Raw genomic sequence first — 26,037 nt, forward strand, 5'->3', positions numbered from 1 at the left:
TTTTACCCCTTTGGGGGGGCACAGAAACTTGCTCTCACCCACCCTCCCAGCCCCAGGCTCGCTTTGCCCCATCCTACCTGGCCCTGGCCGTAACTCAGTCTTCCCTACCTCCATGGCCCTGGGGCCCAAGATGCTGTGTGCCTCTGAGGATTATCGGGGAGTGTATGTGCACTCCTGCTTGCCTCCCTGTGCATGCCCTATTCCCCAGTGGTGCAAGTAGGGCAATGCAGTCTGGACTGCCCTACCAGTAAGATACTTATAGCCAGCACAGCGTACTGGAAAGATACAAGAGGAGCCTGCCCACCTCCCAGAGGTTCCTGGGCAGGGAAGGCCTGGGGGACCACTGGCCATGTGACCCCTTCCCCAGTATAACCCCCCTCTGCCCAGGCCCTACCTCTCCCTGCTCCTACTCCATCCCCTCTCTGCCCTTTCTCTACCCCTGCCCCACTTCTTCCCCCAACCTAGGTGGCCCGGGGGACTAGTGGGGCCAGTGCCATCAGCAGGAGTCTGCCCCCCCCCTTGTCAGTCGCCGTTGTGGGAAGCAGAGCCCAGCTGCTGTTGCGTTGTTCTGTTTCCTTCTGGGAAGTGTGGGGAAGGTCCCACCCCTCCCTGGTCTCTGCTTAAGTTGCTAGCTCCAATCTCTTCTGAAGTCACAAAGCCTACACTGCTATTTTTAATGTGCTAGCACAAGCCCCAGTAACGCAAGTCTTTCTAACCAGGCTGGGAGTCTTGCTCTCAGGTGCAATGTAGGTATACCCTCTGTGCCTCTGTAGCCGGATCTGTAAAATGGGGATAACACTTTCCTACCTATTGGGAGAGCTCAGATTTAGGTATACAGTGATAGGGGTCAAAGAGATCATGACAGCATGCAAAACAACACAGCTAGTGGTGTGATCCCATAATCCAATAAATCACTACCACTAGGGTAGATACTGTCTGTCTGATCCTGACATTATTTAAGCACATGAATAACCCCAACAGTAATCTTAAAAACACTTTGCTCTTCTCCCCTCCCAGCTGCTCCTGGTAATGGGGGAGGGGGGTGGACTCCTGCTGCACATGCTGCTTCCCACACCAGCTGATGGCCCCTGCTGTGATTACCAGTCCCCTCCCCATTAGTCTCCCACCCACTGTTGGCTGGCTCCCCTCCCCCATGTTGCCTCTAACACAGGAAAAGGAGGACAGAGCCCCTCAGGTAATGTGGGATGGACTAATGGGGAGGAGACTGCAACAGCACAGGGACCCTTGGCTGCGGGTGAGGCGAAATCATGTGAAGGTTACATGGGGAGGTCCTGTGCTCCCCCTTGTGCCCCTTCCATGAGTGCCACATACCAGCAAGAAATATTTCTACCTGTGCCACTGTGGTTCCCTCATCCTGAAAGAACAACTTAGGAGCTTCCAAAAATGAGACCCTTAACCCATACATTGCCAACTGCTGGCAGCCTGCCCTAGAGACCCCTCAGCAAGTGCCCTGGGTGGCTGCCCAGCTGCCAGCTTAATGCAGGCTCAGCACACATGCTCCATGGAAAACTGAACTGGTGTTGAGTTTCTCTAAGCACACACTGAGATCAGTCACCTACATGGAACCCAAGTCTCAGGAGTCAGCAGATCTGAGTCCAGGGCTACTTCGAGCAAATCAGGAGCCTGTGAAGCCATTTAACTCAGCTCATCTGTCTGCAAGGCCCAAGATTGAGCATGCATCTTCTACGCTCTAGCTGGCCCAAATTTTCTCCCATGCCAGCTGCAGATGAAGGGCCCCAAATGGAGAAATGGGTGTTTGCAGAGGAAGCTGGCTGTTGGTGCATGGAAGTTTCCTGTTGAACAGATGCAATAAAGAAGAGGATGTCCCCACCAAACTGTCCAAACACAGCATCTTGAACACCATGTGGACACTGTAGGATTAGCATTCCAGCCTGATTTCCGTGGAGCAGACAAGACCAAAGAGGACAGAGATGTTTAGACCAGCCCTGCTTGCGTCACTGCATGGTGTGTGTGTGTGTGTGTGTGTGTGTGTGTGTGTGTGTGTGTGTGTGTGTGTGTGTGTGTGTGTGTGTGTGTGTGTGTGTGTGTGTGTGTGTGTGTGTTGCTTGGCTGGAGGAGTGGCGGGAGAGAGCTGTAGACATGGCAAAGCTCAGACTGAGAGCATGAACAGAAAGAAAGAGTCAAAGCCAGTGGCTGCACCGTGGAACACAAAGGAAAATAAATAACTAGCCACTTCTCTGTTCAGCTTGCTCTCTGCTGCCACCTGTTTCCTGGGACATTTCTGGTATGGACTCCGGGAATTATCACACTGTGATATATCTTGGGTTCAGGGAGTTTGTCCTTTTGGCAGGAAGTTATTCTGAGGGTTGGTATGTGTTCTTTTTTGTTGTTTGTTTATTTATTTCTTTATTTTCCCCTGTGTTTGAGAGTGAGGCTTTTTTTTTCCCACCTCCCCTCTGCCCCCCTCCCCGATGGAGTTTGTGCTGTGATTGGCAGGTGGAAACTGTTGGTTTCTAATTAAAGTTTGAATTCTACAAGCCTCTGCTGATTGGCTGAGCCTTGGTAGGGGGAGGGGCTTTATAAGGCAGTGGGCAAGCGACCAAGGAGCTAGCGAACAGGTGAGTGCTAACAGGCAGTTTTGAGAGGGAGTTCTGAAGGGGAGAGGGAAGGGCGGGAGGTTCTCTTGCCTTTCTTTTTAAATCCCTTTTCCAGGACTGCAGCGATGGTTGGTGATGGGTCTGCTGCTGTTACCTGCACAGCGTGTGCCATGTTTGTCTTCCTCCCGGAAGAAAGAACGGATTTCATCTGCACCAAGTGCAAGCTGGTCGACATTTTGGAAGAAAAAATTAGAGGACTGGAGGCCCAAGTGTCGACCCTACTCTTGATCAGAGAGGATGAAGACTTCCTCGATAGAAGGCAGCGTTTAATCCTTCAAGCACGGCAGGCAGAGGAGCCAGAGAGGGCAGTACGTGACCAAGAAGAGAACTGGCAGCATGTAACTTTTAGAAGGGGAAAAAGGCCAGCCTGGGATTCCCCCGATGCTATAGAGGTAAGCAATCGCTTTCAAGCTCTCTCCACAGGCTCTGCAGTGCTGAAAGCTCTGGAAGGGACCTCACAAGGAAGAAACCGGAAGGGAACACCATCTACTGGAAGGCATGGGATGCATAGTCCTACGGATGGGGGTTCCACGGCCACCACCCCCAAAAGGAAACGACGGGTGGTGGTGGTCGGGGACTCCCTCCTAAGAGGGACTGAGCCATCCCTCTGCCGTCCGGACCTGGAATCTCAAGAGGTGTGCTGCTTACCGGGAGCTCGCAATCAGGATGTCACTGAGAGGCTTACCAAGCTGATCAAACCTTCGGATCGCTACCCCTTCCTGCTTCTCCATGTGGGAACTAATGATACGGCCAAGAATGATCTTGAGCGTGTTACTGCGGATTATGTAGCGCTGGGAAGAAGGATCCAAGAATTTGGAGTGCAAGTGGTATTCTCATCCATCCTCCCTGTTGAAGGGAAAGGACTGGGCAGGGATCGTCGAATTGAGGACGTAAATGTGTGGTTGCGCAGATGGTGTCGCAGAGAGGGCTTTGGTTTCTTCTACCATGGGACTCTGTTCCGGGCGCAAGGATTGTTAGGAAGAGATGGGATCCACCTAATGAAGAGAGGAAGGAGCATCTTCGCGGGCAGGCTTGGAAACCTAGTGAGGAGGGCTTTAAATTAAGTTCGTCTGGGGACGGTGACCAAAACCCTGAGGGGAGTGGGAAAGTCGGATACCGGGAAGAAATGCAGAGAGGAAGGGGCAAGAAAGGAGGACCCATGTTTCGAATGGAGAAGATAGGACGATCAACTGGTTACCTGAAGTGTTTGTACACTAATGCGAGAAGCCTGGGCAACAAACAGGAAGAACTGGCGGCCCTGGCCCAGACCAAGAAATATGATTTAATTGGGATAACAGAGACTTGGTGGGATGACTCGCATGACTGGAGCGCTGTCATGGAAGGGTATAGACTGTTCAGGAACAACAGGCAGGGGAGAAAAGGAGGAGGAGTTGCACTATATGTAAGAGAGCACTACGATTGCTCTGAACTCCAGTATAAAGAGGGAGAAAAACCTGTTGAGAGTCTATGGGTTAAGTTTAAAGGAGCAAACAACAGCCTTGATGTTGTGGTTGGTGTTTGCTACAGGCCACCAAATCAGGTGGATGAGGTAGATGAGGCTTTCTTTGGACAACTGAGCGAAGCTTCCAGATCGCAGTCCCTGGTTCTCGTGGGGGACTTTAATCACCCTGACATCTACTGGGAAACCTATACGGCAGTACACAGGCAATCCAGGAAGTTTTTGGGGAATGTTGGGGATAACTTCTTGACACAGGTGCTGAAGGATCCGACCAGGGGCCGTGCGCAGCTTGACCTTCTGCTCACAAACAGGGAGGAACTAATAGGGGAAGTGGAGGTGGGTGACAACCTGGGAAGCAGTGATCATGAGATGGTAGATTTCAGGATCCTGACCAAAGGAAGAAAAGAGAGTAGTAAAATACACACCTTGGACTTCAAAAAAGCAGATTTTGACTCCCTCAGAGATCTGATGGGCAGAATCCCCTGGGATGCTAACATGAAGGGGAAAGGAGTCCAGGACAGCTGGCAGTATTTTAAAGAAGCCTTATTGAAGGCACAGAAAGAAACCATCCCGACACGTAGCAAGAGAGGCAAACATGGTAGGAGACCGGACTGGCTTACAGGGGAAATCCTTGGTGAACTTAAGCACAAAAAGGAAGCTTACAAAGAGTGGAAACTTGGACAAATGACCAGGGAGGAGTTTAAAGGTCTAGCTCGAGAATGCCAGGGGGTTATCAGGAAGGAGAAAGCGCAAATGGAATTGCGACTGGCTAAGGATGTGAAGGATAACAAGAAAGGTTTCTACAGGCATGTTAACAAGAAGAAGGTGATCAGAGAGGGTGTGCGGCCCCTAATGGATGAAGGAGGTAACCTAGGGTATGTCTACACTACCCCGCTAGTTCGAACTAGCGGGGTAATGTATGCATACCGAACTTGCTAATGAAGCCCGGGGTTTGAATTTCCCGGGCTTCATTAGCATAAAGCCGGCGCCCCATTTTTAAAAGCCGGCTAGTGCGAACCCCGTGCCGCGCGGCTACACGCGGCACGGGCTAGATAGTTCGAACTATGTAGCCATTCCGAACTATCTGTACGCCTCGTGGAACGTGGAACGAGGCGTACAGATAGTTCGGAATGGCTACGTAGTTCGAACTATCTAGCTCGTGCCGCGTGTAGCCGCGCGGCACGGGGTTCGCACTAGCCGGCTTTTAAAAATGGGGCGCCGGCTTTATGCTAATGAAGCCCGGGAAATTCAAATCCCGGGCTTCATTAGCAAGTTCGGTATGCATACATTACCCCGCTAGTTCGAACTAGCGGGGTAGTGTAGACATACCCCTAGTGACAGATGATGTGGGGAAAGCTGAAGTACTCAATGCTTTCTTTGCCTCTGTATTCACGGACAAGGTCAGCTCCTGGACTTCTGCGCTACGTGACGCAAGATGGGATGAAGATGGACAGCCCGTGGTGGGTAAAGAACAGGTTAGGAACTATTTAGAAAAGCTAAACATACACAAATCCATGGGTCCGGACTTAGTGCATCCAAGGGTACTGAGGGAGTTGGCAAATGTCATTGTGGAGCCTTTGGCTATTATCTTTGAAAAGTCGTGGAGATCGGGAGAAATCCCGAATGACTGGAAAAAGGCAAATGTAGTGCCCATCTTCAAAAAAGGGAAGAAGGATGATCCAAGGAACTATAGGCCAGTCAGTCTTACCTCGGTTCCTGGAAAAATCATGGAAGGGATCCTTAAGGAATCCATATTGAGGCACTTGGATGAGAGGAAAGTGATTAGGAATAGTCAGCATGGATTCACAAAGGGCAAGTCGTGCCTGACCAATCTGATTAGCTTCTATGATGAAGTAACTGGCTCGGTGGACATGGGGAAGTCAGTGGATGTTATATACCTTGACTTTAGCAAGGCTTTTGATACGGTCTCCCACAATATTCTTGCCAGCAAGTTAAGGGATTGTGGATTGGATAAATGGACAGTAAGATGGATAGAAAGATGGCTAGAAGGCCGGGCCCAGCGGGTAGTGATCAATGGCTCGATGTCAGGATGGCGGTCGGTTTCTAGCGGAGTGCCCCAAGGTTCGGTTCTAGGACCGGTTTTGTTCAATATCGTTATTAATGATCTGGATGAGGGGATGGATTGCACTCTCAGCAAGTTTGCGGATGACACTAAGCTGGGGGGAGAGGTAGATACCCTTAAGGGCAGAGATAGGGTACAGAATGACTTAGACAAATTGGAGGATTAGGCCACAAGAAATCTGATGAGGTTCAACAAGGACAAGTGTAGAGTCCTGCACTTGGGACGGAAGAATCCCAAGCATAGTTACAAGCTGGGGACCAACCGGTTAAGTAGTAGTTCTGCAGAAAAGGACCTGGGGGTTACAGTGGATGAGAAGCTGGATATGAGTCAACAGTGTGTCCTTGTAGCCAAGAAGGCTAATGGCATATTAGGTTGCATTAAGAGGAGCATTGCCAACAGATCCAGAGATGTCATCATTCCCCTTTATTCAGCTTTGGTGAGGCCGCATCTGGAGTATTGTGTCCAGTTCTGGGCCCCCCACTACAAAAAGGATGTGGACGCATTGGAAAGGGTCCAGCGGAGGGCAACCAAAATGATTAGGGGGCTGGAGCATATGACTTATGAGGAGAGGCTGAGGGACTTGGGTCTGTTTAGTCTGCAGAAGCGAAGAGTGAGGGGGGATTTGATAGCAGCCTTCAACTTCCTGAAGGGAGGTTCCAAAGAGGATGGAGAGAGGCTGTTCTCAGTAGTGACAGATGGCAGAACAAGGAGCAATGGTCTCAAGTTGTGGTGGGAGAGGTCCAGGTTGGATATTAGGAAAAACTATTTCACTAGGAGGGTGGTGAAGCACTGGAATGGGTTACCTAGGGAAGTAGTGGAGTCTCCATCCCTAGAGGTGTTTAAGTCTCGGCTTGACAAAGCCCTGGCCAGGTTGATTTAGTTGGAATTGGTCCTGCCTAGAGTAGGGGGCTGGACTTGATGACCTTCTGAGGTCTCTTCCAGTTCTATGATTCTATGATTCTAGGGTATGTCACGCTACTGAGTTCTTTTGAAAAACAGCCACACTGCAATTTAGTTCTTCCAAAAGAAAATCGAAAGAACAGAGAAGTTTTTCCAACAGTGGTAATCCTCATTCAATGAGGAAGAAGCCTTTCTCCAAAAGAGCTCTTTCGGAAAAAGGCGTATGTGGACAGGGAAGAAGGAGTTCTTTCGAAAGAAGAGGAAAAAGCACAGGTGCCCTGATGGCCATTCCGGCCATAGCAATCACAGCTGAAATGCAAGATAGCTTCCATTCAGTGTGGACGCTATCTTTGGAAAAAGCAGATTGTTTTTTTGATGTGCTTTTGCAGTGTGGATGCTCTCTTTCGGAAGAAGTTTTTCCAGAAGATCTCTTCTGGAACAGCTTCTTCCAAAAGAAGCCTGCCGTCTAGACATATCCTGATACCCAGGATTTTATATCAGCCATAGAGAGAATTTTCCTATTGAACTAAATTCAGAGCTAGTCCAAGAGATATTGGTGACAGGGTCTGCCTGAGGCTTTGTCTGTGTCAAGCTAGCACTAACCACAAGCAAACTGTCTTTCTAATTGTGTTTGGTTTTTGAAGTGTGATAATCACGTTCTGCTTTCATTCCCCTGCTTATTTTGTTACATACAGTGCCTTGCCCTCTCTTGCACAGAATTTTCAACCCATGACTGCTTCTGGCTAGGAAAATAGACATGGAGCACCACTGTAATTGGACCCAGCAGTATTTCAGGCAGGAAGAAATTTGCTCTGGAAAAATGCAGTGTGAACTTCCCCTATCAAGCCCAGAGAGTTTTACTCTATATGAAAGGAATGTTTGCCCACCAGCTGTGAAAGCGGGTCACCATCTATGGCATAAGGCCAGGGAGCCTCTTCTTTTTCTCCAATATGCCTCTGCTCTAGCCAGTATATATATCATTATTTCCTTCTGTTCGTACAGCTAAGTCAGGATAGTTAAACAGTCATGTGTTTGTGAGCAAGGGCATATGACAGGAAAATAGGTCTAGTAGTTTAAATATCCGCTGGATTCCTAGCGGCACAGGCTAATTATATAATCCTGGACTAGCTGTTAAATTCTCAGCATCAGTTTTTCCCTCTGTAAAATGAAGAGACTATGGATGTAATAGTGTAGTCAGTTAACCGATTAACTGATAAGCAAAAGCTTATAGGTTAATGCTATCGACCACACACATTTTTCCCTCTTCCCCCACCAGTAAATTTTTAGCAGGCTGGTGAGCAGCCTGACTCAGTCCTGGCTTGTGATGGGTCCATGACCTACCCCTTCTGCAGCTCTGCATTTAAAGTGTATTAGGAGCCAGGCAGGCAGGCAGCCCAGTTCGGTCCCAATTCTCGCCGGATCTGGGAGCTCAGACCTCCCCTGGACAGGGGCTGCTGCCACTCTGCAGTTGCCTCTGTATCAGAGGCAGCAGCATGGGGTGACAGGCAGCTGGTCTGCAAGGGGAGCTGGTTTTTAAACTGGCTGATTTTTAAACTGATAGAGAGGCAGCAGCGCAGAGTAGCAGGGAGCTCCCACGGGTACTATAGAATAGTCAAGTAACCGATAAAAATTCATGAGGTTAATTGACTATTCAATTAACTGATGTTTAACATCCCTGGAAGAGACCTACCTCACAGGCTGAGTTTCTTGCTGTTCATAAAGTGCTTGGAGCTGTTGGGGTGAAAGGTGCTATGGACATGGAAACTGTTATTTTATTGGCAAACCAAATATTGTTTGTTTTTCCTGGGAAAGCCAGGAGTCCAAACAGGGATTTGACAATCAATGAACTAATTTGCTTTTGGAAACCCTCCCACTGTCTTTATCCACATATTATCCTCCTTTTTGATGATTGCTGCTGTTCCCCCTGCCAATGATAAATGGCCTTTTCTCCTGTGCTAAGCTAATCCTAGCCTACCTGACTGCCCCATGCAGCATTTCCTGTAGCTCTGTGTACGTGACATTCTGGTTGGGAGGGCAGCTGAACTCCATGTGACATCGTCAATGGTAGAGGTTGTGGAGCAATGGGAACTTAGACATGCAATGTTCTTATATTTAGAGTGCCTGACTTTCAAAAATCCTGTTCTTCAGCACCTTCAAACAGGGAAGAAGCAGGCACCACTACTAGCAACTGAGCAAGGAGAAAATTTCCCCCACATGCCAGTGCGGAAACCAGCTGAATCAGTTATCTCCTCTGTAGAGGGTAGCTTCCTCATGGACCACACTGCAAGCATAATCACCCTTGCACTCAAGTGACAGGCATTTAGCAATATGCTGCTTATTAAATTATCTGCTTCATTTGACTCTCTCCCTTTGGTTTTAGGCTCTCTTACCAACTGCAGACCCAGGAGGAGAATGCGACTGATCCCTTTCTGGAGGAATGTAATGCAGAACCTATGCTTCGAGAGCGCCTTTCCATTCTCTCCCTCACCTTCCAGAACCACAGATCAACGGTGCCAGGCAATTCCATGCTCTTCTTTGATAATATCTTCACTATTGAGCCAATGGTAAGTGATAGCAGACTGAGAACACCCTCCCTCCCCCCAGAACAGATCACGCCATAAACAAATAAAGATCTTGGTTAGTTGATATACTGAGTATGTCAGCCTTGCAGGGTTTGCAGCTAGATTCAAAGGGCAAATTAAAAGGTCATTTCTGAACTGTGGACTTCCAAATTACTGCATTAGATCTATCAGTTGTTTTTTTACCAAGTAGTGTGGTCCAGTGGCTAGGGAGTCTATTGAATTTGTTCCTATTCCCAGCTCCCTCACTGAGTTGCTGGGCAAATTACTTTAGTGCTCTTTGCCTTGATTTCTCCACGTGTAAAATAACACTTACCTACTTTGTAGAGGAAAACTTATACAGAAGAGCTAAGTATTATGATTAGGACACTTAGTTCTACATTTATTGAGTTTTCTTTCCATAGCAGGTGTTAATAGAAATGTGGCTATTTAGTTTATAGAATCATAGAATAATAGAACTGGAAGGGACCTCAAGAGGTCATCGAGTCCAGCCCCCCGCCCTCAAGGCAGGACCAAGCTCCATCTACACCATCCCTGACAGATGTCTATCTAACCTGTTCTTAAATATCTCCAGAGAGGGAGATTCCACCACCTCCCTTGGCAATTTATTCCAATATTTGACCACCCTGACAGTTAGGAATTTTTTCCTAATGTCCAATCTAAACCTCCCCTGCTGCACTTTAAGCCCATTACTCCTTGTCCTGTCCTCAGAAACCAAGAGGAACAAATTTTCTCCTTCCTCCTTGTGACACCCTTTTAGATATTTGAAAACCGCTCTCATGTCCCCCCTTAATCTTCTTTTTTCCAAACTAAACAAGCCCAGTTCATGAAGCCTGGCTTCATAGGTCATGTTCTCTAGACCTTTAATCATTCTTGTCGCTCTTCTCTGCACCCTTTCCAATTTCTCCACATCTTTCTTGAAATGTGGCGCCCAGAACTGGACACAGTACTCCAGCTGTGGCCTAACTAGTGCAGAGTAGAGCGGCAGAATGACTTCACGAGTTTTGCTTACAACACACCTGTTGATACAACCTAGAATCATATTTGCTTTTTTTGCAACATCATCACACTGTTGACTCGTATTCAACTTGTGGTCCACTATGACCCCTAGATCCCTTTCCGCCATGCTCCTTCCTAGACAGTCGCTTCCCATCTTGTATGTATGGAACTGATTGTTCCTTCCTAAGTGGAGCACTTTGCATTTCTCTTTATTAAACCTCATCCTGTTTACCTCTGACCATTTCTCTAACTTGCTAAGGTCATTTTGAATAATGTCCCTATCCTCCAAAGAAGTTGCAACCCCACCCAGTTTGGTATCATCTGCAAACTTAATAAGCATACTCTCTATCCCAATATCTACATCATTGATGAAGATATTGAACAGTACGGGTCCCAAAACAGACCCTTGAGGAACTCCACTTGTTATCCCTTTCCAGCAGGATTTAGAACCGTTAACAACAACTCTCTGACTACGGTTATCCAGCCAATTATGCACCCACCTTATCGTGGCCCTATCTAAGTTATATTTGCCTAGTTTATCAATAAGAATATCATGCGAGACCGTATCAATTGCCTTACTAAAGTCTAGGTATATGACATCCACCGCTTCTCCCTTATCCACAAGGCTCCTTGCACCTACATAACACACTTTTCCAATTTGCATCACAAATATGGTCTTTCAAGATTAAAAAATCGTATGTTGGCCAGTGCAAGTCACACTGACTCCAAGACTAAGAAGTCTTTTAGGGGTACAGGAGATATAAGCATGGAGGATTAACTCTATGCAATTCCATCCTTACAACAGGGAGTTGTCCACATGTCTGAATTTGCCCTACAGTGTCATTCAAGAACCCTTTTGCCTACTGGCAGATTGGAGTAGGCTTTTTGATTTTAAAGATATGCACTTTAAAATGGCATTGGTTGTAAAAGCATCTGATGAAGGCCTGTGTGTGTGTCTTAGTGAATGAGGTCAGGACCCCTGCCCTTTATGCAGGTGTTATGTTTAGAGAAATCACCATGGAAATGGTGTTTGATGCAGAATTATCCTGACTGACAGTAAAAAAAAATCAATAATGTCTTAATTACCATGTGAAAAATAAACATTTTGAGCGGCCTTCCAAGCCTTTGGGAAACGAACTGTTATACCACTTTGGCTGCATCTTGCATTTGGTTTAATTTATTTTTGCAAATAGACATGATATGTCAGGATCAAGAGATGTGGTGGAAGCCCAGGTGGCCACTGAAGAACATTGGTTTTGCTTTTTGCTGCAGATTTGTTTTCAGCATACCCTGCTGTTGTCCAGGAGTCACTTCAGAAGCAGGAGAGAGCTGACTCCTTGGAAATGGAAACCAAGGAAGACAGAGATTTGCTACAATTGCATTGTCCTTGACAAATCACCACTGTCTTGTCATTGCTTTCCTGATTAATGCTGATCCTCTGAAAAACTTCCTTTCCAGGTTGTGAGAGTGCTGCCACTTTTGCAGTAGAGCGAGGCAAGGAGAGACAAGTGTGTGCAGCAATTATCAGTATTCCAGAGGCTCTGCAGATCAGCTAGAGACCTGAGTGGTTTGTGTAGTGGCACTCCTTAGGGAAAGAGGCCCTTTCTGATCAAGCCTTTGCCAGGAGCACCACCACCATTGAGAATGATAGCATCCATCTAATCATCCATCCATTGGGTTTTCATAGGGCAGATGTTGGTTTTTGTTCTCCTTCTTTTATGATGGGTCTGAAGGGATGTGCTTTACAGTTCACAGATTCTCCTGCGTTCCATTCATAGAATCCCAGGGCTGGCAGAGACCTCAGGAGACCATCAAGTCCAACCCCCTGCCCAAGGCAGGACCACCCCCAACTAAATCAACCCCATTGCTGAGTACTTCAGCTTTTTCCACATCATCTGTTGCTAGTTTGCCTCTTTTATTCACCTTGGGTCCCATACTTTCCCTGACCACTTCCTTGTTGTTAACATACCTGTGAAAACCATTTGTTACCCTTCACATCCTTTGGAAGCTACATTTCCAGTTGCACTTTGGGCTTCCTGATGATACCCCTGTGTGCTTGAGCAGTATTTTTATATTCCTCCCTTGTCATCTGTCCATGCTTCCATTTCTTTCAGCTTCCTTTTTGTGTTTAACCTCTCCTAAGTATCAGAAGGGTAGCCGTGTTAGTCTGAATCTGCAAAAGCGGCGAGGAGTCCTGTGGCACCTTATATTCTAACTGAACCTTATAGACTAACTAATGCTCCAACACTTCAGTGAGTCTATAAGGTGCCACAGGACTCCTCGCCAATCTCTCCTAAGGATTCTCTGTTAAACTAGGTTGGTCACTTGCCACATTTGCTATTTTTTCTGCATATCAGGATTTCCACCTTTCATTCTGTGAAGTGCTCCCTCAGTCATCTCCCCAAACCCTGTCAAAAAGGTAGCAGCATATCTGGAAAGTCACTGTGACGGGGAGCGGTTTCAAAAGACCCCTCACAGGTCTTTCCCTGAATGCTGATAGAGCCCCTAACACTCACCTCCTTGATCCCTGGGGCTTCTCATCACCCCGTCCTGGGTCAGGTCTCCTGATCTTCCCCAGCCGAGCCACAGAGCCGAAATAATACCTCCTCCCCTGCAGAACAATGCAGACACTGAATTACCTCAGCTCTGGCACAGCAATCAGGAAACCCACTCCCCAAATGGGATCAGAGCCCCAAAGAAATTCAGATAAGCCCCCTTTAACAATGGAAGGAGGAGGTACACACTGATTGCTCCCTCCGTTAACTATTATTTACACTGGGCTTGATAGTAAATAACAGTGATAAGTACAAATAGTAGGATTTAAGTGGTTGCAAGTGAAAACAGGCAGAGCAAAGTGAATTACACATTTAAACTAGCAGGAAAAGCATAGCTATTTCAAACACTCTAAAAGCTTATTACAAACTTACCCTAAAATTGTTCTTCTTTCAGCTAAACCTCCAACTGGGGAGAACAGAATTAGGACAGATGGCTTTACAAATCCAGGGGAACCACCCTATCACTACACTGCGACACAGCAGGATTCTAGAGTTACCATATGCAGATGGGATTCACCCAAGAGTCTTAAAGCTCACGGATAATGATATCACAGAGCAAGGGCAGAGAATGAAGAGAACTGAGGCAGACTGTGGAAAGCTAGCTTTAGGAAAAGAGTAGCAGCTGTGATGCTGGTAACTGCCGATTAGTTGACTTGACCTCTGTTCCAAGTAACATACTTAAATTGGTCATTAGTGATATCATGGTAGGGTGATTTAGATGGAAATGAGTTACCAGGCAAACATCAGCATTGGTTTATAGAAGGCTAAATCTTGTCAGCTAGATTGCATTGACTTTTGTGAAAGACAGATGAAATAGGTAAAGGAAAAGCAGTTGTCATTCATCTGGATTTCTGCATAGCACTTGATAAGATGTCACATAGAAAATTTGTAGATAACTGTAAAAGACAGGAGCTTCAGGGGGTAGCCGAGTTAGTCTGTTACAGAAAAAAACAGCAAGCAAATGGTCTGGTAGCACTTTATAGACTAACAAAACAGGGAGCTGCGATCATGAGCTTTTGTGGGCACAGCCCACTTCTTCAGATGACCGAAGTTATGACTAGGGGATAAGAAAACTCAAAATAAATAGGAGGGGGGGGAAGGGGAGAGAAAGATGCTCTGTCGCCCACCCCCTACCTCTATACATAAAGTATCAGGAGAAAGGGTGCTAAACCTGAGTAGATAAAGATCAAAGTCAGTGGATAAAGGGTCCACCACCCCATATCTTGATTAAGTCCATCAGTAATTGAACTGAATTTGCATGTGTATTGTAATTCTAAGCTTTCCCTGTGTATTTGGCTTGAGGAGCTGGCCTGTGACAAGACCTCCACCTTCAGATCTGTGATAGAAATGTAGCCGTGTTAGTCTGGTGTAGCTGAAACAAAATACAGGACTATGTAGCACTTTAAAGACTAACAAGATGGTTTATTAGATGATGAGCTTTTGTGGGCCAGACCCACTTCCTCAGATCAAACAGTGGAAGAAAATAGTCACAACCATATATACCAAAGGATACAATTAAAAAAAAGAACACATATGAAAAGGACAAATCAAATTTCAGAACAGAAGGGGGATGCGGGGGGTGGGGGGGAGGTAAATGTCTGTGAGCTAATGGTATTAGAGGTGATAATTGGAGAAGCTATCTTTGTAATGGGTAGGATAACTGGGGTCTTTGTTGAGACCCACCAAGTGAGCTATAAGATCAAGAATACATATTCCTGTGCATCCAGAAATATAATTTATGCTATCATGTGCCAAAAGTGTCCGTCTGCTATGTACATTGGACAAACGTCTCAGACACTTCGCCAAAGGATCAATGCCCACAAAACAGATATTAGACAGGATCACAAAGAAAAAACAGTTTCTTGCCATTTCAACCAGAAAGGACACTGTCTCAACAACTTAATTACCTGCATCCTGCTTCAGAAGCCTTTTAAATCTGCACTTGAAAGGGAATCCTCTGAACTGTCATTCATGCTAAAATTTGACACTCTACGCATGGGTCTCATTCTCCTCATTCCCTTCTCCTATTTATTTTGAGTTTTCTTATCCCCTAGTCATAACTCTGGTCATCTGAAGAAGTGGGCTGTGCTCATGAAAGCTCATGATAGCATCTACATCAGTGGTCTCCAACCTTTTTACACCCAAGATCACTTTTTAAATGACAGACCAAGCCAAGATCTACCGCCCCGCCCCTTCCTTGAAGCCCCGCCCTCTCTATTCTCCTCCTCTCCATCACTTGCTATCCCCAATCCTTATACTACTGCTTATTTTATTATTATTATTATTATTATTATTATTATTATTCTGTAGGAAGAGGTTTTTCCAACATTTGGCCTGGCTACACTGGACCAAATGTCAGAAAAAAAAACCTTCTTTTGGAAGCCACCTTATTCCTTGTGGAAAGAGGAATATAGGGGTGACCAAAAGAGCCTGTTTGCTCTTCCACTAAAAAAGCAGAACAACAAATGCAACCCTGGATGCAGAAGAGTTTTTCTGGGCTATCTCCAGAATCCTGAAAAACTCCTGCAGTCTAGCTGGACCCTTGCTGTGTTGAGACAGGATGTGTAGGCTCTGGGGTGGGAATGAGGGATTTGGGTGTGGGAAGGGGTTAGAGGGGTGCAAGCTCTGGGAGGAAATCTGGATGGAGGGAGGAGGTGGAGAAGGGGACACTGGCTTGGGGAGGGGTCTCCAGGCTGGGCGGTGTTGGGATACTAAGCAAGCCATAGGCTTGCGGATGTGAGGGTGCAGGAATTTGGGTTGGGGTATGTGAAGGGCTCAGGGCAGGGGGTTCCAGTGTTTGATAGGCTCAGATCTAGGGTCTGGGGAAGGGGGAGTGCAGGAGTGGTTGTGGCCAGATGGGGGCTTGGCCCCAATTGGGGGTTTGTTGGCCAGGCTTCATTTTTAAATAGAATACTATGTTAAACACAAAATGTTTCTGCATTGTCTTTATTATTTATGAGAATGGCAGGGAACCTGCCTTGAGTCAGGGGTCACTGACCCATAGAAAAGTCATTTGGGAGCAGGGGACACAGTACTGGGGAGGGGTGCTAGTGGGTTCTGGAGCAGGGAACAGGGTGCCAGAGGGGGCAGGGTGCCAGGACAGGTTTCTGCAGCAGGGGACAGGGTGCTGGGGGGGACAGGTTTCTGCAGAGGGGAGCAGGGGGACAGGTTTCTGTAGTAGGAGACAGGGTGCCAAAAGGAACTGGTTTCTGCAGGGGGAGCAGGGTGCCGGCAGACAAGTTTCTGCAGGGGGGTGGGGGCAGGTTTCTGCTGCAAGGTTGGGGGGGCAAGAGAGAGGGAACAGGGGGCCAGGAGGGTGGGGGACAAGTTTGGGGCAGAGGAGAGGGAACAAGGTTGGGGGCAGGGAGTTCCCTACACCAGCCACGGAGGGAAGCCTCCGACCCGTGCTCCCTCCGGACTGACCGCAGGGCAGCCGGGCTGGAGCGAAGAAAAGCGGCTGCCCAGCCAGCTGGCCATGGCGCTCAGCCAGGGTGCCACCAAGCTCCACATGGGCAGGCGCAGAGGGGAAGCCGCCCAATCAGCTGGATCGCGGTTCAGCCTCCTCTGGGCTGAACACCACAGCCAGCAGGCCAGGCAGCTTCTCCTCTGCGCCAGCCCACGTGGAGTGTGGTGCACCCTGGCTGAGCACCATGGCCAGCTGGCTGGGCAGCTGCTTCTCTTCCCTCCAGCCCAGCTGCCCTGCACTCAGCCCAGGGAGGCTGCGCCTAGCTCCAGCTGTGAAAGCCACAGTCAGCTGGCTGGGGTGTTTCAGCCCTCCCAGCCTCCCAGCTCCCACCATTCCTCGCAGCTACTCACCTGTGTTGTTGCTCAGTGAGTAGCTGCTCCTCAAATGTGGAAATCTAATGTAAATGTACTGTGCAGGTGTGCAGTTCAGAGAGGGCTCAAGAGCTACTCTTAGAGCCCCTGAGATCTACCTGTAGCTCACGATCTACTGGTTGGTGACCACAGATCTACATGTTTTGTTAGTCTATAAAGTGCTACCAGACCATTTGCTCTAAGAAGACAGGCATTGATCATCTGGATTACAAATTGGTCATTGGGAAGGAGGGCAGTTGCTTACCAAAGGAAAGGGATCATGTGTCGGTGGCAATTGGGACCCATTCTAATTTGTACATAAGGCATTTGAAGGCAGAACAAGCTGGAGATGGTACAAAATAACAAGAATGTCAGGGATATGCATAGAGCGGGGAAACAGGGCAAAGCCCAGCATACTGGAAAGGCCAAAGTTAACCAGAACCATACAGCTACAAGCCACACTAGTTTTAGCAAGGGCATCTAAACTTTTCAATTCTTTTTCTCTTTTGTATATGTTTGTTTTGGCTGATGAGTTTCATTGAACTTGCTTCCATTATACCTGTCAGCCTTTGAGTAATGAGCAAGCCAGCATGAGGAGAGTGTTTCAGGGTCAAGATATTTGAACTGATCATTGAGTTTGATGAGCTCACACTCCACACTAAATCAACAACAAAAAGACACTTTGTTGTGCAGTCAGTCCAAGAATCTGAGCCTCCACCATTACATTTACAGGGCGATTTTCCATTGCCTTGAATGGAATCAGGATCAAACCCTAAAGGTCCCAAGCCTGATTTGGATTTCAACTAAGTGTAAAATAACCCCACTGAAATTATCTTAAAGGAGATAGATAATAGCGGGATGATATACAGTAGACTTCCGGTAATCTGGCACCTTTTGGACCTAGGTAGTGCCGGATTATCAGATTTGCTGGAGAATCAGGAGGTCCGGTACAGCTGCACGGCTCAACAGCTGGTTAGGACACAATCTCCCTCCCTCTCCTCTCCCCCTTCCTCTTCCTCTCCTCTGTGCTGTAACCTGATCCTCCCCGCCCTCCCCTTTCCCCTTCGCTGAAGCAAAACGCTCTTCTCCATACTGTAACACAATCCCACTCCCCCTCCAACCTTGTGCTCCCTCTGGTTACAGCCAGCATGTGTGCTGAGCGGCAGGCTTTTTAATTAGCTGGTCAGGAGCGCTTGGCATTATGATGCCGGAGTATCAGGAGTGCCGAACAATTGGATGCCGGACTATCAGAGTTTTACTGTATTTTCTATTCATGAATGATGATGGACTGATCAGGTTTTGATGAACTCTGGGAAATGTTCCATCGGAATGTTTGCATTCCCTGATGTTCAGCATACAGCATAGAGATGAATAGGATGTTGCCAGGTCTAAGGAGCTGAGTTTCTTTGACACCGCTTCTTTTCTGGTGGTTTTAAACTCCACTGTTTTGGGGCGAACATGTCCTTCACTCCCCTCAATAAGAGGGAAAATATCTGCCCTGGAGCAAATTGCCACTCCTGAAAGGTGGGCATGTCATCAGGGTGCACACAGCCACATCTTTCTGTGATCTAAGTCTTCAGGTAGAAAAGCACACTTTGCCGTTGAGGGACTGAATGGGGTGGGGAGATTCTGCAGCTTTCTGCTCTGAGAATTACAACAACCAGGAATGAGAATCAGACCTTCCTGCTCAGCCACTGACTCAGCCTTGATGGTCTTTTTAAAGAGAAAGGTACAAAGTTAGGGAACTCTTAAAGATGTACAGTGAGCCTCATATAGTATAGTGTGGCAAATAAAATTAGCTGCATACTGCATGGGAGTAGACTGCTGGGAAGTGAAGTGATAGCATTAGTTGCATTTAACTGAGGGAGAAGTAGAACAAAGAGCACAGAGTAATTATTACAGATTTGTATTAACTAAGCCAAGGAAACTATCATTTGTGTCCCATTTTACCTCTTCTGCTAGATTAATGCCTCAGACAACTTGGGCTGGGTTTTGTTTTGTTTGTAGCCATTGAAACAGAGTTACTTTTAGTTAAACTCGTATAAATCCATGGTAGCTCATCTAAGTTGTCGAAGCAAGATGAGGGTGAACTTTGTGTAAGCGCAAAAGCTTGTTTCTCATCAGTAGGAGTTAATCCGATTCCTCAATCACCCTGCCTCTCTGTGGTTTGTAAGGTCAGGCTCTTACATTTCTCGAGTATATGTAGTAATCAGGCAGTAATGTCAAGATATAATATTCTTGCTATGCACATTATTTGTTGCCAGAAATATCACAAAGAGCTATTAATAAGGCAGTTATGTTCACAGTAAAGGGCTTCCTGCCTTCAAGTTTTCCTTAAAAATATTGTGTGTCTGCAGTTGAAACTGCTCTATCCTTCTTTTTTGTTGTAGGAGGGAGATGTTTGGCCAAATTCTACTGCTGAAATTAATGTGATCTTTAAGCCCCGAGAAGCCAAAGTCTATCACAGAACCATCTACTGTGACATCTCAGGTACAGTATCCTACCTGCACAAGAAGCATAGCATACAAGTATGTTTGGGTTTCAGGTCATGGGATTGCTGACACGAGCTGTAGAAGGAGGCTTTTCTGGTGGTGCTAAGCTGTCTGAGGCTTCAGGATGCAGTGTCTAGAAGTCACTAAAATACATTGATATACTTGGGGCTGCATGTGGAGTGGAAGGGACAGTTGGAGGCTGTGTGTGGATTGACGAGAGGGGGCATTGTGGGGTCTGTATGGGACAGGGCACTTGGTTTTCCAGATTATGGAAAATGGGTCCCCAATTTCCATAGTGCCCAGGGCCTCACAGTTCTGTAACAGGACTTGTGCCCACATATGTTCTCATCCAATTCAAATGGTTCTAGGGCAGTTCACTAGCATGCACAGAGTTCGGGGAGGATTCTGATTGGTTTGGCCAAGGCTGGTACACTGTGGCGCACTTGGAAAAGGCGAGAGAGTGCGCAGCTTTGTTCTCTTCTCACCCCACGCACGCCTAGAGATGAGCCAGGAGCAACGCTGACAGACTCTGGATGGTTCCGAGGCCTGCCCTCCTGAGCAGAGGCAAAGGTTAACTCTGCATGAGATTCAGGATGGAAAGAGGAAGAGAAATAATGGGTGGTCTTAGGGTTTGAGGAGCAATTATTTGGAGGTGGAGACAATAAAGGGTTGAAATGGAGAATCCCTGGGGCTTAACAGAGGCTTAAAGCATGCCAGAAGGAAAAGAAATGCAGATTTATTTTATTTTGTTTTACTGCAGTGGCCTTTGGGCCTCAAAACATTTGCCCACTGAATCCGTGACAGTGACTTTTCTACCGCACACTAAGGTCTGAATGCTCGTCCCACTGACACCAATGGCAGCACTCCCATTGGCTGCTGGGGTCAGGATTTCGAGAGCAATGCTAACATTGCCACTGATGCAAGGTGGTGGGTGAATATGAGCAGAACGTGCACAGTGGCCAGTCTCCAAGTCTGAGTGTCTAACAGGAGACCTACCTGTGGGGCAGATCACCCCTCAGTTTGCCTCCTGCAGAGTTCTTGCACCTTCTAATGAAGCTCTGTGGTGCTGGCCACTGGCAGAGTGGCTCCCAGTTGTGAGTGCATCTCTCAGGGCAGATTGTCAGAAGACAAACTGGTGGAATATTCAATAATTAGATCCCACCAAGCTAGTGACACATAGGAACTCCTGGATAACTATCAGCCTTACCAGGGAGTCACAGGCAGTTCCCTTAGCTCTCAAGCCTGTCTTGCCACCCAGACAAATTGTATACTTTGCAATAAAAGGATATGAAAATCAAAAATCACAGTTTTTTCCCCGTTTGCAGAGACCAGTCGCCTACCCCAGATCATTTGGTTGTCTAGATCTGAAACCCAAACCCAAGGCAATGCTGGCAGCCAATTATCTATTCAACTAATTAAAGTTTGATTAGATAAGAAAAAGAATTAGAGTCGCTGAGAGATTAAAGCAGGTAAAGTCTAATAATGGGTAAATTACAGTTTGTAACTCCAAATTGTGCCAGAGATGTAATAAACAGCCAATTTCCCAAAAAGTCTTTCAGGGCATCCTAGAATAACCCTGGGGATCCAGTCTTCTCATTCAGTTATTCTGCCCTGTTAGAATCCAAACAGACCAGAGATACCAAACCTTTCTTTGAATCCATATTTATAGTCTCTTCTATAACGCAAGCTGACAGTGTTTTTATTATCATGGGCTTTTCTCTTGATGACGGTGAGTGAGGAGAGCACATAGACCTTTGACTTCTCATTATATACATAAAGGCCACTTGCTTTTGCTCCTCTGCTATGTATGTTGGCCAGACTGGACAGTCTCTATGCCTAAGGATAAATGGACACACATCAGTCATCAGGAATGGTAACACACATAAACCTATAGGGGATACTTTAACCTCCCTGGACATTCAATAATGGATTTGAAAGTAGCCATCTTTCTACAAAAGAATTTTAAAAACCAGTTACTAAGGGAGACATCTGAACAGGAATTCATTTGCAAATTTAACAGTATCATCTTAGGATTGAATAAGGCTCTCAACTGATTAAAACATTACAAAAGCAATTTCCCTCTCTGATTATTAAACCCTGACTTGATTAGCTTAATTGACACAAGCAACTTCTTCCTTGTATATACACCTGCTTCTGTAGCTTCCACTCCAGTTCATCTGATGAAATGGGTTTGACCCACAAAAGCTTATGCCATAATAAATATGTTAGTCTCTAAGGGTATGTCTACACTAGCCCCCTAGATTGATCTAGGGAGGCTAATGAGGGCAACCGAAATTGCAAATCAAGCCCGGGATTTAAATATCCCGCGCTTGATTTCCATGTTCCCGGCCGGACGCCATTTTAGAAATTGACTGGCCCGAAGTAACTGCCCGTGTCTACATGCAGCAGTGAAACGGGATTCCGATTTAAAGCCCCTAAATCGAATTAGCTGGTAAACCTCTTTGCAGGAGTTAGGGCTTTAAATCGGAATCCCGTTTCACTGCTGTGTGTAGACGCAGGCAGTTACTTCAGGCTAGCCAATTTCTAAAATGGCGACTGGCCAGGAACATGCAAATCAAGCCCGGGATATTTAAATATCGAGCTTGATTTGCAATTTCGGTCGCCCTCATTTGCCCCCTAGATCTATCTAGGGGGCTAGTGTAGATGTACCCATAGGGTATGTCTAGAGTACATGGCTCCGTCGACAGAGCCATGTAAACTAGTTTACCCGGCATAGGCAAAGAAGCGGGGATTTACACAATCTCTGCTTCATTAAAATAAACATGGCCACTGCACTGTGCCGACGATCAGCTGATCCAGCACAGCGCAGTAGTCTAGACATGGATCAGTCGGCTGGGGAAGCCTTTGCCGACCGATCCTGAGGCTTACAGTCATGCCGGAGCCATGTAGTCTAGACATACCCTAAGGTGCCACAGGACTCTTCTTTGTACTTGCTTTGAAATTAGCATTTCACAAGATTTCGTGGGGGGTAATTTAGTTACAAGGTGTTTTAAGCAATTGTTATTACATTATGACAGGAACAGATAAGTGAAAACAATACCAGTAGCATTCCACTAGTTTTCATGAAACGTAAACACCCATAGACATCTAACCATTATTGTGATCTACCCACGTGAATTGACTGAAATACACTCTAGCATGGCCTGCATACTTAGCCAGTGTCACAATGGGCTGACATGGGATTGACCCAGTCTGGCAATTCCTATGTTTTGTGTATTGAAAATTGAATCTACTTCACAGGCCGAGAGACCCGGCTCCCCTTGCGCATCAAAGGGGAAGGAATGGGCCCCAAACTCCTCTTCAGCTTTGACCGGCTAGATATTGGGAAGGTCTTTGTTGGCTCAACACACAGTTACGAGGTAAGCAAATAGGATAGTGCTGGTAGGTCCAGGGTGTGTGGACTGTACAGCCAGAAGTGAACTAATCCTACAGAATAAACACAAAAAACAACAAATGGTAACAAAACAGAGCATGGGGACTCCCGAACCTCAGAGCTGTTGGTAACTTGGGCATTTCGGTTGGAGGGTAGCTGGATGTCCTCAATGAAAACTCAGGACTTTGAATGGGGTGCATGTTCCCGTATGAAGTGAACACTGCCTACTTCTAGGTAGGCTTTTCTCCTTGCAGTTCTCCTTATTAGAGCAGGGTTTCTGTGTCTGATGTGTTTTCTAGCTTCAGCAGCACTTCATGCATTAAACTAGGATAAGGACAATGTCGCAGCTCTGCAAAAGGACTTGGTGTTTTCAGTAGGTTTTGGTTCAGGTATTAAATGCACCTTTGTGTATGACAGTGAAGAAGGCACAGCATTCAGGTCCATACTCACCACATTGGCCAGGGTGTAACCAACATCCATAACGGATCTAGTTGTGTTGGCAAACCCCCAGTGGATATGCAGCTGTGCTAGCAGAAGAGTTCTTCTGTCAGCATTGCTCATGTTGTTTGGGGAGGCAGTGGCATTATGTTGGCAGAAGAACTCCTGCTGTTAGCAGGCATGGTGAGTATGCTAGAGGGTTGTGTCACTAGTAGCTGGGACAAGCTTGCTGCATGCGAGCTCATTTCATGCAGGTCCCTTCAAGTAGCACTCAGTTCAGTACACCCTGCAGACGTCTGAGGTTAAGAGTGTGACAGGTTCCTGGTGCGGTGCCACCTGGAACTGGTGTACCACTGAGCCCCTCACCCAGCAGCGTGGGCTTGCTCTCACCCTTTACTGCTGTGACAAGCTGTAAAGCCTTATAGCCTGCACTTTCACTAGCGTACATGCAGGTGGGGACATGCCCAGCTGCAGTTACATGCATACTCTCTATCCAGCCCCTGCATAGGAAAGTTACATATAAGGCAACTCCTAGCTCCTCGGGCACTCCCCACCCCCCAGAGTGCAAACCCCAAAGTATGCCTTGCTCTGCACAGGGAACTGTACAAAATAAGCTCATAAAACTCCCTCAGTGCAGAGAAGAATATGCAATGGCCTTTGCCTCTTGAGCCAAGAATCCCACACACTTTACTCCAACTCCCTGGATTAGATAAAGCAAAAATAAGTTTATTAACTACAAAAGATAGATTTGAAGTGACTGTAAGTGATAGCAAACAGTTAAAGCAGATTACCTAGCACATAAACAAAAGCACAATCTGCGATTAATTGACTATATATTTGAGAGAGTTTGTCTGTCTGTCGGTGTGTCCATCCATCTGTGAAGTCAGGTTGTTCAAGAACTCCTCCGAGGACCACCAGATTTAGTATGCAGCTTCTTCTTACTGTAACTTACTGAAGGTCAAGGACAAGGGGATGTGCGTTTTAATGCAAATGTTTCCCATCAAACGGAAATGGAAGGTTGTGATAGCAGGGACAGTAATACCCCAGAATGACAACAGGGGCAGCAAGCACCCCAGCCCTGGGAAGCAGCTGCTGGCCAGCAGCATGGCCCCCGCCATCCTGGCCTGCCCCTGGGAGCAGCTACCAGCTGGACAGCACAGCCTCTGCCACCTTGGCCACGCCCAGGGAGCCTCCACTGGCTGGGCTTCGCAGCCTCCACCACCCCAAGCTGGCCTCGGGGAGAAGCTGCTAGGCAGGCTGCACACTCCCACCTCAGGCTGGCCCTGGGAAGATGTTGATGGGTGGGCTGCATGGCCCCTCCCGGCCTGGGTCGCCCCTGGAAGAAGCTGCCAGCTACCCCCATGCTCTGCCCTGAGTCTTCCACTCCCTCCCTTGAGTCCCCCTACCTCCCAACCCTTTGCTTTGACTCTTGCACTCCCACCACCTTTCTTGATTCCTGTACCTCCAAAGCCTCTGCCTCCTGCCCTGAATCATAGCATCATAGAGCTAGAAGAGACTTTAGAAGGCCATCAAGTCCAGCCCCCTGCCCAAGGCAGGACCAATCTCAACTAAATCAACCCCGCCAGGGCTTTGTCAAGCCGAGGCTTAAACACCTCTGAGTCTCCCACATCCCCTAAGTCCTGCCCTGACTCCTGCAGCCCCTACACCCCTGCCCTGAAGGACCCAAGCAACACTGGGTAAGGCTTCTAGTATACTCAATAGATTGGATATGAATAGCCGGTTCTCGCCCCTAGAAGCTTATACAAGCAGGCTGCAGATTTTTAAGGGACAAGCTGCACTTACTTTCAGCTTGGAATTCCCAGGGGTTTCCTTCACAGGCTAGAAATCCCTTGAGCCCAGTTCAGTCTTTGCTCAGGTGCTTCCAGGAGTCTTCTTGGGTGGGGAGTGAAGAACCCCAGATGATGTCACTCCCCACCCTGTCGAGCTAGGACATAGGTGGGAGCCCTTTGTCTCAAAGCTCGGAGCCCAGACTGATCATAGCAGCTATTACTCAGAGGCAGTCTGTAGCATTTCCAGGAATGCTCCCCAGGTGGGAGATAAGATTATCCTGAGGCCTGTTGTTTTTTCCTAATGGCTCATTGCCCTTCCCCACCCGCTATCTAGACTGAAAGCATCTTGTCTCGTGGGCATGACTCAGGCGTAAGTACGTTTTTACTACAGATACACATCAGAATTCATAACTGCCCATACTGAAATGAAACATGCATAGAAATAGGATCATAATTTTTCCAGTGACATATCACAGGACAGATCTTGCATAAAATACATTATACAGGAAAGGCTTTTTTTATCTGGCGTTCTGGAGGAACGGGCAGTACAGGTAAGTGAAAAATTCTACTTAACTGAAAGGGAAGAAGTTTGGTTGCAAGAAAGGGTGCAGGTTTGGGGGCTGGCATGAGGGAGTCGGTGTGGGCTCCGGGAGAGACTTAGGGATGCTCAGGGCAGGAGTTGGGGTATGGGAGGGATTTAGGGGTGCTGGACTCAGAGAGGGGGTAACCTTGAGAGGTTCCCTACAAACAGTGACCTACAAGTGGAGGCAGTGTACAGAACCCCCTGGCCCCTCCTCCTAGGAGCAGCAGGGTCATGCCATCACTTACAGGGAGCCACATGAGGTGAACGCTGCCCTGCTCTAGCACCCCAAAACCCTGCCCTAAGAGCCTCT

At 47.2% G+C, this 26,037-nt stretch overlaps 1 protein-coding gene across 6 annotated transcripts in view; it reads left to right on the forward strand.

The window, feature by feature from the left end:
• The window catches only part of HYDIN (HYDIN axonemal central pair apparatus protein), a 389,432-nt gene that overhangs the window by 147,266 nt on the left and 216,129 nt on the right, over positions 1-26,037 (forward strand). For all 6 annotated transcript variants that reach the window (XM_089781371.1, XM_089781372.1, XM_089781370.1 and 3 more), the window contains 3 exons: positions 9,462-9,645; positions 19,421-19,520; positions 22,784-22,902. In XM_089781371.1, the coding sequence (XP_089637497.1) occupies positions 9,462-9,645; positions 19,421-19,520; positions 22,784-22,902 (403 nt within the window). The remainder of the gene's footprint in view (positions 1-9,461; positions 9,646-19,420; positions 19,521-22,783; positions 22,903-26,037) is intronic.

This window comes from Pelodiscus sinensis, chromosome 12 (genome assembly GCF_052426305.1).
Source record: "Pelodiscus sinensis isolate ZL-2025 chromosome 12, ASM5242630v1, whole genome shotgun sequence".
In the NCBI taxonomy this organism is placed as follows: domain Eukaryota; kingdom Metazoa; phylum Chordata; order Testudines; family Trionychidae; genus Pelodiscus; species Pelodiscus sinensis.